The 14,467-nt window shown below is 37.0% G+C and overlaps 1 protein-coding gene across 2 annotated transcripts in view; it reads left to right on the top strand.

Annotated features, from left to right (window-relative positions):
• SPATA17 (spermatogenesis associated 17) overlaps positions 1–14,467 on the top strand; it is a 202,957-nt gene that overhangs the window by 163,383 nt on the left and 25,107 nt on the right. The window contains exon 10 of one of the 2 annotated variants that reach the window (XM_057315487.1): positions 4,995–5,077. In XM_057315487.1, coding sequence (XP_057171470.1) covers positions 4,995–5,075 — 81 coding nt within the window. In that variant the 3' untranslated portion in view covers positions 5,076–5,077. Of the gene's footprint in view, positions 1–4,994; positions 5,970–14,467 lie in introns of those variants that run through there. The other variant, XM_026517325.4, reaches the window with a different exon arrangement.

Here is a 14,467-nt window from a genome sequence, read left to right on the forward strand (position 1 = left end):
GGCTTTTTTCAAGATTTTTTTTCTTCGTATGGTTTCCTGCAGTTTGAATATGACATGCTTGGGTATAAATTTTTGATGTTCTCTGAGCTTTCTGAATCTAGTTTCATGTCTGTCATTAATTTAGGAAAAATTTTAACCATTATTACTTCAAATATTTCTTCTGTGCCTTTTTTTTTTTGTCTTCTTCTGATATGCCCAGTATGCATAAGTTACACCTAATGTAATTGTCTAACTGTTCTTGCATATCTATTCCATATCTTGCATATGCTATTCCATCTTTTTCATTCTCTTTTCTTTTTGAATTTCAGTTTTGGAAATTTTTCCTGACATATCTTCAGGCTCTGTGATTCTTTCCTCAGCCATGTCCAGTTTCCTGTTGAATCCATCAAAACCATTCTTTATTTCTATTACAGCGTTTTTGATTTTTAGTGTTTCCTTGGGTTCTTTTTTAGTTTTCGTGTCTCTGCTTACATTACCCAGGTGTTCTTGCATGTTGTCCACTTTTTTACATTAGCACCTTTACCATATTAATCACAGTTCAATCCCTGGTCTGACCATTCCAAAAGTTCTGCATATCTGAGTCCGTTTCTGATGTCTGGCTTACCTCTTCAGATTTGATTTTTTGGGGGTTTGTTGTTGTTCTTGTTTGCCTTTTAGCATGAGTTTAATTTTTTGTTGGACATAGACATGATATATCAAGTGGAAAGAACTAAGATGCATAGGCCTTTGGTGTGAGCTTTTATGTTTTCTGAATTAGGCTGTTCACTGTTGACTATAGCCATGGTGTCCGAGCTAAAATTTTCTTTAGTGTTCTTTTCCTTCTCTCCCTTGTTTTCTTCGAGTGTACCTAGAAACTCTTAAATGGAGTCTCAGGCTTGCAGTTATTTTGACTGTGATCCCCTGTTATTACACAGGAGCCCAATGATGGGTGGTAAATTGTGGGGAGGGGAAATGTTCCATAGTCCTATGATTAGGTCTCAGTCTTTTAGTGAGCCTTATTTCTCTTCTCTCAGATCGGTCAGGCTTTGATGATTCCCCAGGCTGGTAAAGTAGTTTCACTGAGGACAGGCCTTATTTAGGAGAACAGAGAGGCCTGGAAATATTCACAAATGGCTCCTTTTTCCCTCCCTCTGCTGGAAGCAAGAGTAAGGTTCACAGTGAGATCCTGGTACACCTCCTAGTAGGAGAACTCAGGGCAGCATGGGAGCCCCCCTACAATGGAGCCCCTCAGAGTTCTTAACTCTCAACTGGCCCACACTGAGCCACCAGCAACCTGTTAATTATAGTTGAAGGTATTCCTATAATATTGTCTTCAGTGCTTCCGTGCTCTTCCCTTCCTGAGCTTCTGCTCCCAGTAAGTAGTAATCTGCAGTATCTACATGTCTCTCCCATTTTCAGGGCAGAAGTTTGCCCTGTGACCTCAGTTCTCTGAGGGATCTAAGAAGAGTTGATTTGAAATCTGTTCAGCTTCTGCCTGTTGTGATGCTGGGAGTGATGACTTCCAAACTCTTTACATATTGGGCCAGAAACCGGAGTCCAGATGAGTAAACAATTCCAGGTAGATAAATACCTCAACCAAGCTGAAAACACTAGTAAGTGGTGGTCCAGGGATTCCCACCTGGTTCTGGGTAGGCTAGAGCTTGGCATGGGGCCCAGCACATGTTTGACAAATGATTCAGTGGCCCCAAGGCCAGGCCAGAGCCCTTTCCACTATATCACACCACCATTGTCAAAAGACAGTGATTAGATGCAGGTCTAGGGTATCAGAGAATAAAGAAAATGATCAAATGAAAACTTCCCTCAATAAAAAAGTAAAAGAATGGAACATTCTTAAGGGTATTAGTGAAGGAAATAAAAAATTATTTATATAATAAGGGAAAGAATTACTATAAAGGAAGCCTAATCAACACTAGAATACTTTGGTCAAATGTGGACAACTAACTGAGATGTAAGAGGTAAAGAAACTTCAGACTACCCCATTTCCATTTATATCAGTTTGGTAAACTGCTTCTAGACAGGTTTGCAGAATATGAAAGTGGTTTACAAGACAGATGCAAAGACGACTTGGAAAGGATGGAAGGTGAGGCCTTTGGAGGAAAAGCACTCTGTGTCTAGAGAAGAAGAAGCTGGGGGTCCGTTGAGTAGGCCTCCGGGCATGTGAAGAGCAGGCCCACCTCTGCCATTTATAGAGCAGAAGGTCAGAGCAATGGAAGCCACATATCATATGACTGATTGGAAAGTTACAAATCAAGTTAACTGTTAAATAAATATGTTCTGTCATTCTACCTAATAAAAATACCTTTATAACATCCAGAACTACGCATAAAAGTAAGACCGGAAGTTGGCAAAATATCAAAGACAGCAAAATTTACTAATTGTTCCCATGACTGGGTTATCTGTTGGTGGGTCTATAATGTTTGGGTGAGTAGTAAAATAAAGACACACATAAATTATGCATAGTATGTATTCCATATAATTTATTTTCTTGCATTTACTTCAGCAGAATCATTAATTGTATTTTTATTTTTTTAAGTTTTTATTTAATTATATTTTTAGAATCAAGATTTTGATTTACTTATTATGGCATTATCGATAATGGAATAAACCAGATTTTAAAAGAAAATATAAATCTGTTTAAAGCATATATAGTTTGAATACATTTTTAGCAAGTGTAAATTAAAGTAAATGTAAAAAACAAAAATTTAAACTTATTTACATGTTTTAAAAATAAGTTATTTTTAATTTCAGAATTATCTATTATGTCAAAATGAGGAATAAATATAATTAATAAATATCAAAAGTTTAAACTAAGATCATTTAGATAAAATTAACCTTTTCATTTACTTGTTTGAAAATTAAATTGTCATGTGTATTTATAAAACTGAAACTATTCACAGTTCTAGGTTCCTGAGTTCATCAAGTGCCTCCGTAAAAAATCACTACCATGCTTCACACATATGCCTTAAGTTTCATACATTCAAATTTAAGAGTAATTTGAATTATTTGCTCTTGCAAAATATCCCTGCTATGTCAAGGGCAACCCTTGTAAATACTCTATCAATTCTTGAGTGCCTCTAGAATCCCAATTTGTACTAAAAAGAAAGCAAGAATATAGATGCTTGGCACCACAGAAAAACTGTATGACATTCTATTACATTTATGCTGTCCAAGAGGGAGGATTTTATTCAAATTAATTAGTTTTTTATGGAAGCATCTTTGTCACTTAAATTCTTTGCATACTTGAAAGCAGTGTCTATTACAGCATAACTGTCCTTCATATCACTTGGGCTTAGTCACTTTTATTTCACTGACACAGAGCAACAGACGTGGAGCTTCTCCCTGGGGCTTGAATCACGTTAGTCAGAAAAGCAGACATCTAGGGTGAGCTCTGCTGTGCCAGACTAGAGAGCCGGGTCCCTAGTGGCAGAGACACATGCATGTTCTTCAATACATTGATGCTTCGTGTGTTTGTAATGTACGAACCTCTCTAAAAGAGGTGGGCTCAGGGTGGAGGTCCTTCTAGCCAAGGTTTTCTTAAAGGGAAAAAAACCAAAAATGATCCCAAATCATCTCCATTAAGGATAGGTCTCCCACAGGAAGAGAAACATACACTTTTATCTAGTCTGACCATTTATTTACAATATTCACAATTGATTCAGTACTTTAATTTATTTGCCTTTTTAACATGCATGAAGAGTATTCATTTCTATCCTCCATCAAATGCTGCTTCTCTGGTTACTGAGTAAAAGAATGATTTTGCCCTCTAAACTCCTGGAGCATTCCTCTGAATCAATGCTGCGGTACTTAGCACAGTCTATCACCTTTCCCATTTCATTCATTCAGTCAACAAATATTTCTTTTTTACACAACAAAGTACCTACTCCTATGAAGCTTATACTCTCATGTGGGACACAAGATAGATAAATATGTAATATCAAGGAGTGGTAATTAAGAAAATAGAGGCCAGTTGAGGTGATAGAAAGTTTCAGGAGTGCTATTTTGTATATATAGGTAGTCTGGGAGGGCCTCTTTGAACAGATGTGATCGAAGGACGGAATGAGCCATGGAAATAACTGAAGATAAGGCTGTCTAGGTGGAGGCATCTGTAAGTATAAAGACTGAGAGGAGACGTGTCCAGTAAGCAGAAGTGTTGCTAAAGAAGACTAAATGAGGGGAAATGTAGAGGAAAATAAGCCACGTTAGAAAAGGACCCAAAGCACAGCTCTGCGGGGGCCTTATAGGTCAAGATAAAAGATACAGATTTGTGAGTTCTTGTGATACAGACAAGTAAGTGTGTCTGGCCTTTGCATCGCTCAGAGGTTTTTTAATAGTGCCACCCATAGCTGTGGTAAGCTCTGTGTCTAAGGAAGCTTCGGTACTTCTGGCTTTCAACTGATAAAAATTAACTACCAGGGGCGCCTGGGTAGCGCAGTCGTTAGGCGTCTGCCTTCGGCTCAGGGCGTGATCCCTGCGTTCCGGGATCGAGTCCCACATCGGGCTCCTCCACTGGGAGCCTGCTTCTTCCTCTCCCACTCCCCTGCAGTGTTCCCTCTCTCGCTGGCTGTCTCTCTGTCACATAAATAAATAAAAAATCTTAAAAAAAAATTAACTACCAATTTCGTCTTATTTGAGGATATGATGGGAAATTTGAAGTGCAGTTAAATATTTATCTAGACATTTAATACGACAGGGGGCGCCTGGGTGGCACAGCGGTTAAGCGTCTGCCTTCGGCTCAGGGCGTGATCCCAGTGTTATGGGATCGAGTCCCACATCAGGCTCCTCTGCTATGAGCCTGCTTCTTCCTCTCCCACTCCCCCTGCTTGTGTTCCCTCTCTCGCTGGCTGTCTCTATCTCTGTCAAATAAATAAATAAAATCTTTAAAAAAAAAAAAAAAAAAAAAAGAAATTTAATACGACATAAATTATAATAAAATAATAATAACAATACAAAGTCAGTAAGATCTCTGTGGTAATCTTTGATCTTTTTCTTTCCAGGATTTCCAAACTGTATTACCATCATTTGATCTCTTCTCAAAGTATGGAAAATTATATTCAAAAGCTGGACAAATTATATAAAGGTATGCATTTTTGCTAAGAAGTACTTCAAAAAGTGTATTAAAAACATTTTAAAAAATCAAATGAGATTGACTTTAACTCTCAAGCATTTTTAAAACCATGATATAATATATATAATAAAACTCCATTTTTCATTCTCATTTAATGGTTTCTCACATTCAAAAATCATGGATTTTATTTTTCAAAGCTCTTCTCCAAAACAAACTCAAGATATATTAAGAAATAGAATTGACAAAAATCTGAGGTAGTCTTTTTCAGTTAATTAATATAATAAAAATAGTTTTACACAATGCGGTGAAAAAATATTGATAGTGTCCAAAAGCTAAAATAGTTTAAAATGTTATTTTCGGTATGTGTGTTATTTGAAGTATGAGTTGTCTTTAGGGGATTCCAAATAAGAGTGTCTAGGATCTCTGATTGTCAAAGTTAACAGTATAGAGAAAAACAGAGATAACCGCATAAACTTCAGGATCACAAAATGAGCTCTCAGTGAAAACCATTGAATTGTTGAGTTTTAGAATAGGAAGCGTTTATAACCAAAGTAAGGCTAATAGGTATTCTGGCACTTTCAGCCCAGTGTAAAGGAAGTATCGGATGAAGACAGCACAGGTCACTATGGTTGAAGGAAAAGAGGCGGGAATGCGAAATCATGCTGGGTGACATCCCCGGTATCCTCCCGCACCAAGAAGTAAGGGGAAGACATTGGTCCATTGGAAAGAGCACAGAGTAGATTCAAGCAACTTATGTTCATTCTGTAGATTTAGCGTTAGCGTCACTTCTCCCCCACGTACAGTGTTTTGGATGCTTCAACTCAAAAATCAGTATGTTAAATGTAGATAGTAATATCTACCGCTTAACTACTCCAAAAGAATGTAGAAAGGGAAATGTGAAATATTCTGAGCTAATAGAAAACCATAGTGCCAAACGGAATTGCGGTTTCAAAGGTTTGTAAAGTACCATTACACATGGCAACATTTATCTAGTATTTGTGATTCACAATATGCAGTAGTGGAAATAAAATTTTTCATATTTGCGTATGACTTCGGATGTTAGTTCAAATATACAGCCTGGAAGAAATCAGAGAGGGAGACAAACCATAAGAAACTCTAGTCTCCAGGGAAACAAACTGAGGGTTACAGAAGGGAGGGGGGTGGGGGGATGGGGAACCGGGCGATGGGCATTAAGGAGGGCACCTGTTGTGATGAGCACTGGGTGTTATGTGCAACTAATGACTCGTTGAACACTACATCAAAAACTAATGATGTACTGTATGTTGGCTAACTGAACATAATAAAAAAAAAGATACAGCCTATTTATAATGGTGAAAGGTTGAAAACAATGTGAATACTCAGTATATGGTAAATTAAATAAATAAGATGTAAATGCAATGCTATGAAGACATTAAAAATGTTAACATAGATCTTTACCTATTAATTTGAAAAAAATGCCTATATTTCTAAGAAAAGAAGGCTGGAATCAAAAGAACCTCTGTAGTATGACTCCTTTAAAAAAGTGTTTGTGTGTGTGTGTGTGTGTGTGTGTGTACACGTACATATATAATGTGTATGTATATAAAAACACACTTGCACGCACTTATTTGTATATTACATGTATGTGTATACGTGCTTATAAGGCAAAATGTTAACAATAGTGACCTCTAGATAGTGAGATTATGATTGCCTTTTTGGGTGATACTTCTTTGTAGTCTCATTTTATAAAATTTTTATCTAATCAGACAAAAGCAAAGTGTTAAAACAAAATACTCCAATAGGGACTACTTGCTCTTCTCTACCAATTACAAAAACATCTTGACTTTATTCTATTCAGTCATAATAATTTAGAGACAATTATCTTTTTTTTCTGAAGACAAAATAATTACTTGCTAAATTATTTATAAAGAAGACAAGGATGAGTAACAAATGTTTCACATTACTTTTAATTAAAAAGAGTGCACGATGCACAGATATGTGACAGAAATATGTGATAGAAATTTAAAAAAATGTTTGCTAACGCTTCTCTTGGATTTTTAACTATTTTGTAAATTGAAAATATTATCGAAATGTCATCTCCTCTTCTTGGAAAGGAAATTAATGTCTAGTGTTTAATTTTGGTAAGTGAAGGGTAGCAGCCTTAGCTGAGGCTCTCCTATTAAGATTTAATTTCACCAAATACAACAAAGTGCTTCTATTCTTTGTAAAGAAGGCCAAGATGGGGACACTTAGACCAAAGTGTTGAATAAAGATGCCATAGTAATTTTTAGAGCTATCTATTTGATTGCTTCAGCTTCAAGGTAGTTCATCACTTCACTATAATTCACCCTACATTGCCTCTTACACCCATACTACGTTTTCCCATCAGTCCGATTAGAATAGTGATGCCTTTACCAGATTAATCTTTCTTTCCTTAGCCTGTCTGCATTTAGGATAAACAGAACCTACCCTGGGTACCCATTTTGATTAACGCACTAAGATTTCAGCCACTGAAATGGCTGAGAGTGAATTAGATTTTAAACACACACATATTTTAATATCGTTCTCTGACTAGAATATGACTCCTTTTAATTTCTTTAATTTTCTTTTGTAACTGGTGATTTTTGTAACCTTTGATAGTTTCCTGAAGGCAGCTTGGTTGAAATCAGATTATACTATATTGCGTCAAGGGTATGAATTGCTTTGCTGTCGTTTTAGCTACATTCATCTTCCCAGGCAGAAGAGTCTCTTTAAGGATTTGAGTGAAGAAAACTTAGCAAAATGAGGTGAAATCATTGGTTAATCTGGCATCAGTGTGAGTTTTCTTGCATTATGTGCTCCTTAAGTTTTCGCATTTTCTTTGTGATTGGCCTTGGTCTAGGCTATCTTTCTGCTAAAATGTGGTTAAATTTTGAGGCCAGATGAGTTAAGTTTTAATTAAATTATGCATGAAAACCAATGTACCCCCCCAACTTTTCATAGGAATTTGGCATATAAATGACTCAAATAGCTGAGAAAAAAATTAAAATGAAAAATAAGTTTGGTTAGCACCTGAGTTAGGGAACAGGTGAAATTCTGTTGTCTTTTTCTAGAAGAAATAAGGTCTTAGCAACTGTGTAAGGAAAAGAAGGTGTGTGAGGAGAAGGTAATAATCAGGCATATAAGCTATATATATGCCTGTTGGGGGTTGATTTTTTAATTCAACAAGAGATATGATTAAACCTTGTCACTCAGTTTGACACTATGTGAATTTATAACCCTTTCCAATTTAGTCATAATGAATTGGCAAAAAACCCAAAATGAAACAAAACCCAACATTTCTTTAGTATCCTTTTCTTGGCCCCGTGGTCCTTTGAATAAAGATGATTATAACAACCCACTTGCCTATAGGAAGACATTCTTCTGTGTTTCTCAATGACTGAGGCAGGTGAGCTGAGCATTCTATGTGTCTAATGGCACATACGATCAGCATTGGTTACCAGTATCTGCAGCAGTGTAGACAGAGCTTACAGAATAGGATAATTCCAGCAGACAAAAGTCAAATCACAGCATAGCCTCCCAGACTTAACTGAGCTAACTCAAAGGGAGGAAGATTTAAATAGAGAATTTGAGAACTCATGTTACTAGGTTCTTTTTCTTCTTTCATTGTACTCTTCTGTTTTTAGAAAATAAAAGACAAAATGTAAAAATGAGGTTAAGGTGTGAAGTGAGTGTGGAATAGAAGACTCCCACTGCCTGAAATCCTGGATTGTACTTCTATGGCTGCTGAGTAACCTTGACACAAATCCCTTAACCTCTGACGTGTTTCTCTCTCTCTGTCTTTCTCTCTCTCCTGCCCTCTCTTTCTCTCATTTGTCCAAAGGAGAAATTGGAAACATCTTTGGTTCATTCTAACATTCTACAGTTCTAAAAGTAAAATAAAAACGTATCCCACAGAAAATACACTTAAGCCATACTTCTTAAAGTGATTCAATAAACTATAATATTTACATCCAGCTGCTCATAAAATAATTATAGTGTGAATCTATGTACACACAGTATGTGGATAGTGGGTCTTTTCCCTCTGAGAATGTCTGTCACAACCACTGCCCCTGGTGACCAAAAGTACCATAAATGGCTCCACCGAAGTGGCCGCAATCTGACCCCAACGCCCTAGTCACAACTGATGAGACCAGTTTGGGTACCCAAGTTAAGGGCAGCCAACATGTAAGTATGAGTGACGGATGGTTTGAAATACGAATGGTATGAAGTGGTTTGGTGTGAGAGGTCTAGCCTAAGGAAAATAGGGACCATCAGACCAATTAGAATCCCCTCAGGACATTGAACTTGCAACATATAGACATAGACCAGTGGGTGTGGGACCAAAAACATAGGCTCCCTCAAATAGAGAAGACATTTGCAGGTCTCTGCTGCAAAGAGAGCAAAAAGGTCATCTAGACCTAAAGTTGTACTAGTACCTTGTATTCACTTAATAAGTGGTTTCTGAATGAAAAGCAAGTATCCGACTGGTTAAATTGTGAAATTTTAGAGTACACCTTCTAACCCTTTGAGTCTTTCATGGCATTCAGCAGTCTATTATGTATTTTGTAGGTGTTGGGTGAATATTTATTGATTCTGTCTTCACCACAAACTTGGAAGACAATTGGTTGGTATTAGAAAGATTCTGAACATTGCCCACTTCAAAGCTACACGACCAGTCTTCTGATCAGTCCTTAACCTTACCCTTGTCTGTATGATAGTCTAAGCTGGAATTTTAAAAGTGTTTAATGTAATGAAGCATTATGTAAGGAATTATGATTTGTGAAAATTTATAGGAAATAGATTCACTTTTAAAACAGTTAACATTAGTTTAGAACCGAATTTGCTGGGGCATCTGGGTGGCTCAGTCAGTCAAGCCTCTGCCTTCGACTCAGGTCATGAACCCAGGGTCCTGGGATGGAGTCCTAGTGGGCCCTGCTCAGTGGGGGGCCTGCTTCTCCCTCTCCCTCTGCTGCTCCCCACCTTGTGCTCTCTCTCTCTCTCTAGCTCTGCCCTCTCTCTCAAATAAATAAAATCTTTAAAAACAAATAAATAGAGCCAAATTTGGTTAATATGGTGGGAGTTATAATAAGTATGGGTTTGTGGAAAATTCAAATAAGTAATAAAAGCAAATGCTTTCCTTAATAAGACATTTATTGCAAGAAGGAATTTGCTGACATTGGCGGTGGGGAATAGAAATAGAATAGGAAAATATGTTATCAGGTATTATACAAAAAAATGGAAGATGGTAAAGAATTACTCTATGTTGTAAAGTACAAGAAGTTGAGTAGAAGTATCTAGATTCAGAACAGAGCAGATTTCTTTGAAACAGTATGCACTGAGCCTATTCCAGATAACAGAATGGATAATTCAACTATCCAAATTCATTTACTCTGGAAACAACGAATGAAAATAAAAATCAAAACGACATTACGGGCGGGGGAGTATATAACCTGGCCTCTTGTTGTAATGGTTCCTAACTCCATTAAGCCTCTTTCTCTCTTCCTTGATTATTATTCTCTTTTTTAAATAGGATATATTACTTTATAGTAAAGATTCCTGTTCTTTTATAATAATCTTAGGAGACTTGAATCTTATTCTAATGCTGCTGCCAATGCTCACAATGTTTTAGAACTCATTCTTTTAAAATAACTTTCAGCATTGGTTTATGAGTAACCTCCGTACTCCAAAGTTACGTGTCCTTGGAAATTCAGAAACAGAAGTCATTGTGAGGGGATCTGACTTCTCTCTCTTTCCTCTTCCCCTTCCCATTCCTCTTCATCCTCCTCCTCCTTCTCCCTTTTCTTCCTCTTTTTCCTGTTCTTCTTCAAAGTTATATCAGTACACCCAAAAAAAATAATTCTAGCTCTTGATATATTCTTGGAAACTGCTAAGTGTTTCATTGTTCAGAATGCCGGTTTATTCTGTATTGCTGAGATCCAAGCTCTTGAATGCCTAAGGTGCTCTATAGCCAATCTTTGTAATGTTGTTCTTCACCACTGCCATCTCCCCAAACACACGCACATGAGCTCCTGATAACTACAGAGGTGTCCATATGAGTCAAGAAATGCCTTTATATCGAGTAAAGAGAAGACTGAGATATGGAATCTTACTAGAGAGTATAATTGAGGAAAGCAATCTGTTTCATCTGGAAAACTACTTAGCTACATCAACTTATATCAAATCTCCTTCTACATTCCCAGTATGAGCCACTCAAGAAAGTTAGAACTAATGTCTGACCAAAACTAAGTGATAATTTGATTACCCATCTTATTTACCAAACTCAATGCTGAATGAATATTGACTCCCATTAAAAACGTGAAGAACACTGTGAATGTTTAAAGGAGCATACCTTGAGAACATTCAGAGTTGGATCTCCAGTTCTTCTGAAATCAAAATACTCATCAACTTTCTTATAGTTAATCAGATAATGTCTTTCTCCCCCCCAACCCACCCATCTCTAATTTCTTTGAGGGCACATAACTGTCTCTCATGATAAATGCCCTCTACCCAACATCTAGCAGAGCACCTGGCACAAAGTAAAATATCTGTTGGATAAATGTTGTTAAGGAAGTTCCAGAAATCTTTCAAGGAATAGAAGCTGTAAAATAGCAGAGAGCTTCCTAAAATAATGCCTATAACGACACTGTTGCCCATTTGAACGCATACTTTGTGGAATGTTACTTCTAACTAGTCTCATTTATAGTTCTGTTGTATATGATTTTGGATACACATTTTGGTATACACTAAGTTGGTTGATCCTGAGGTCAAGTTGTGATTGCTGCTCAGGTAAAGTGTTCCTTCTGGGAAATAATCTTTCATATCTGTAAATGAGTAATTATCCTTATTTATCCTTATTTATATAGTATTGTGGTTGTAAAGTCAAGTTTGCATTCTTTTCTTTTTTAGCTTTTTTTTTTTTTTAAAGATTTTATGTATTCACTTGAGAGAGAGACATAGCACAAGCAAGGGGAGAGGATGAGGGAGAAGCAGACTCCCCACTGAGCTGGGAGCCTGATGTGGTGCTCCAGGCTCAATCCCAGGACTTGGAGATCATGACCTGAGCCGAAGGCAGACGCTTAACCATCTGAGCCACCTAGGTGCCCCAAGATTGCATTCTTAGGGAAATCCTGAATTTTTCTTAACGATTGTATCCCCTTTTTATTCTGCTCCCCCACATTTATGACCTACCTCTCACATCCACACAGTTGTCCATTTCTGTGCTAATTTTACCTTCAGTCACATTTTTTTCCTCCAGCTCAAATTTTAACTTTGTCCTAATGTTCTCTTCCATTTTACTTTTTTCCCATTGTAAAATGGCTCAAAACCTTTTAGGAACAAAGAGGGATATTAATAAAATCACAAAATTATATGTGGAACTTGTCTAAGATCAGCAGAATTGCTGAACTAGTAGAGCTCCAGCTCACTTGATCCAAGTTCCAGATTATAAAAAATGATTACAGAGGGGCACCTGGCTCAGTCATAACAGCACGTGACTCTTAACATCCCAGTGGTGAGTTCGAGCCCCATGTTGGGTATAGAGAATACTTAAATAATATATTTTTAAAATTACATAAAGCATTAGAAAAAATGAGTGAGTGAGTGAACGTAGTTTGGGTTGGTCTGTATGCATTAAATTCTAGTTAGCATCTGTCTTTAAGCTTATCTAAAACCACAACTCATCACATCTTTTGTGTTACATCTTTAATGATAAACTTCCTAACTCTTCTACAGTAAATGAACTCTTCTTTCATTTACCACTGCCAGTGGAAGATTCTAAATGAGAGAAATGGTATGAATTTGGACTGAAAATGTAGCTGATTGTTTGTTGTGTCCTACAAAAAGCACACAATGCCAAAACACTTATCTGTTCTCCCACTTTATAATTCAAAACATTTTCCTGTGAGACTAGAATGAAATCCCAGCGTGGTCTGTGGCTTATGCATGGCTTACTCCTTTTGGGGCTCAGTGTCCCCAGCAGCCTCCCTCACAGGGCATAGTAGGGTGTTGCTAAGTACTCTTCCATGTCTAAACACTTCAACTCATTGATGAGGAGGAAATCACCTTGCTGCTGGTGCTGGCAGATACAGTCACTTATCAGTACATTGAGTTTATAGTTCTCAGACTCATACTTATGTTTGCGAAACGTAGCTCCTTAGCACGCTATGGCATTAAGCAGTCCTTGCCACAAAGTGAGGTGTCTGTACATTAAGGAATCCTGATGTTAAGAAATGATGAAAGTATGCATACTGGTTGGAATAAATCACTGAAGCAAATAGCAGGGAAACATGCAGTGTGTGTTTAATGTTGAGAAATTAATTTGCTACCTTACAGGGAGATTTTAAGACCCTACAAACTAAGTAAAGCCCAAGCTCCTATAATGAAATCTAACAATGGTTATTTGCTAGGCTTGCATTGTTCCATAGTTAACCTGTTTTCCAGCTCGGAAGTAGTCTGTGCTACTTAATATATTTTAAGGCATTTAAATTTAATTCCAAACTACAACTACCTAACAAAAATTAACTTTCACACATCTCAATGTGAAAGTAATCCAATGGAATGAAAGACAGGTTAAAAAAAAAACAGTTCTTAAAAAATGTAGTCCTTCACTCAGACTTAATATTATAAACTTAATAACATCATTGACTGGGGGAAGGGAACACATAAAAGATTATTTTGTGATTTTTGGAGCCTAAATAGTTTACTCATTCTTTTGAAACCTGGGTTCTCTGCTCAACAAGGATTCAGTATAGAACCTTTTATTTTTGAGCATTACTTAATTATAAGTCATGTGAATACAGAAATTGTTCAGTTGACATGATGAATCTGAGGCAGAACTAAAAATGAAAAATGGTTATTTAGTAAAAGATATATTTTTTAATTTGCTACATGCCTAAAATGTGAAAAAAATGGGTTAAAGTGGGATGGGAATAGTTAAGAACAATTTCTTGGAGGATGCAAGAGTTAAGACATGTAGTTGTAAGAACTTTGGGTGATTATGATATGTCAATGTAGGTTCATCAGTTGTAACAAATGTGCCACACTCATGGGGGATGCTGATAATAGGGGAGGCTGTGCCTGTGTGAGGGCAAGGGGTTTAGGGGAAATTTAGGTACCTTCCTCTCAATTTTGCTATGAACCTAAAACAACTCTTTAAAACAAGGGCTTTTATCTTTTAAAAAATGGCAGTGCCAAAATGTCAAGTAACTATAACTCTCATACAGTAAATTAGTAGGAATATAAGTTTATAGAATATCTGTATTAAACTGTTTGCATATAGCCATTAGAACTTTACATATGCAGGGGCGCCTGGGTGGCGCAGTCGTTAAGCGTCTGCCTTCGGCTCAGGGCGTGATCCTGGCATTATGGGATCGAGTCCCACATCAGGCTCCTCCGCTGGGAGCC

The sequence above is a fragment of the Ursus arctos genome, unplaced genomic scaffold, assembly GCF_023065955.2.
Source record: "Ursus arctos isolate Adak ecotype North America unplaced genomic scaffold, UrsArc2.0 scaffold_2, whole genome shotgun sequence".
NCBI lineage: Eukaryota > Metazoa > Chordata > Mammalia > Carnivora > Ursidae > Ursus > Ursus arctos.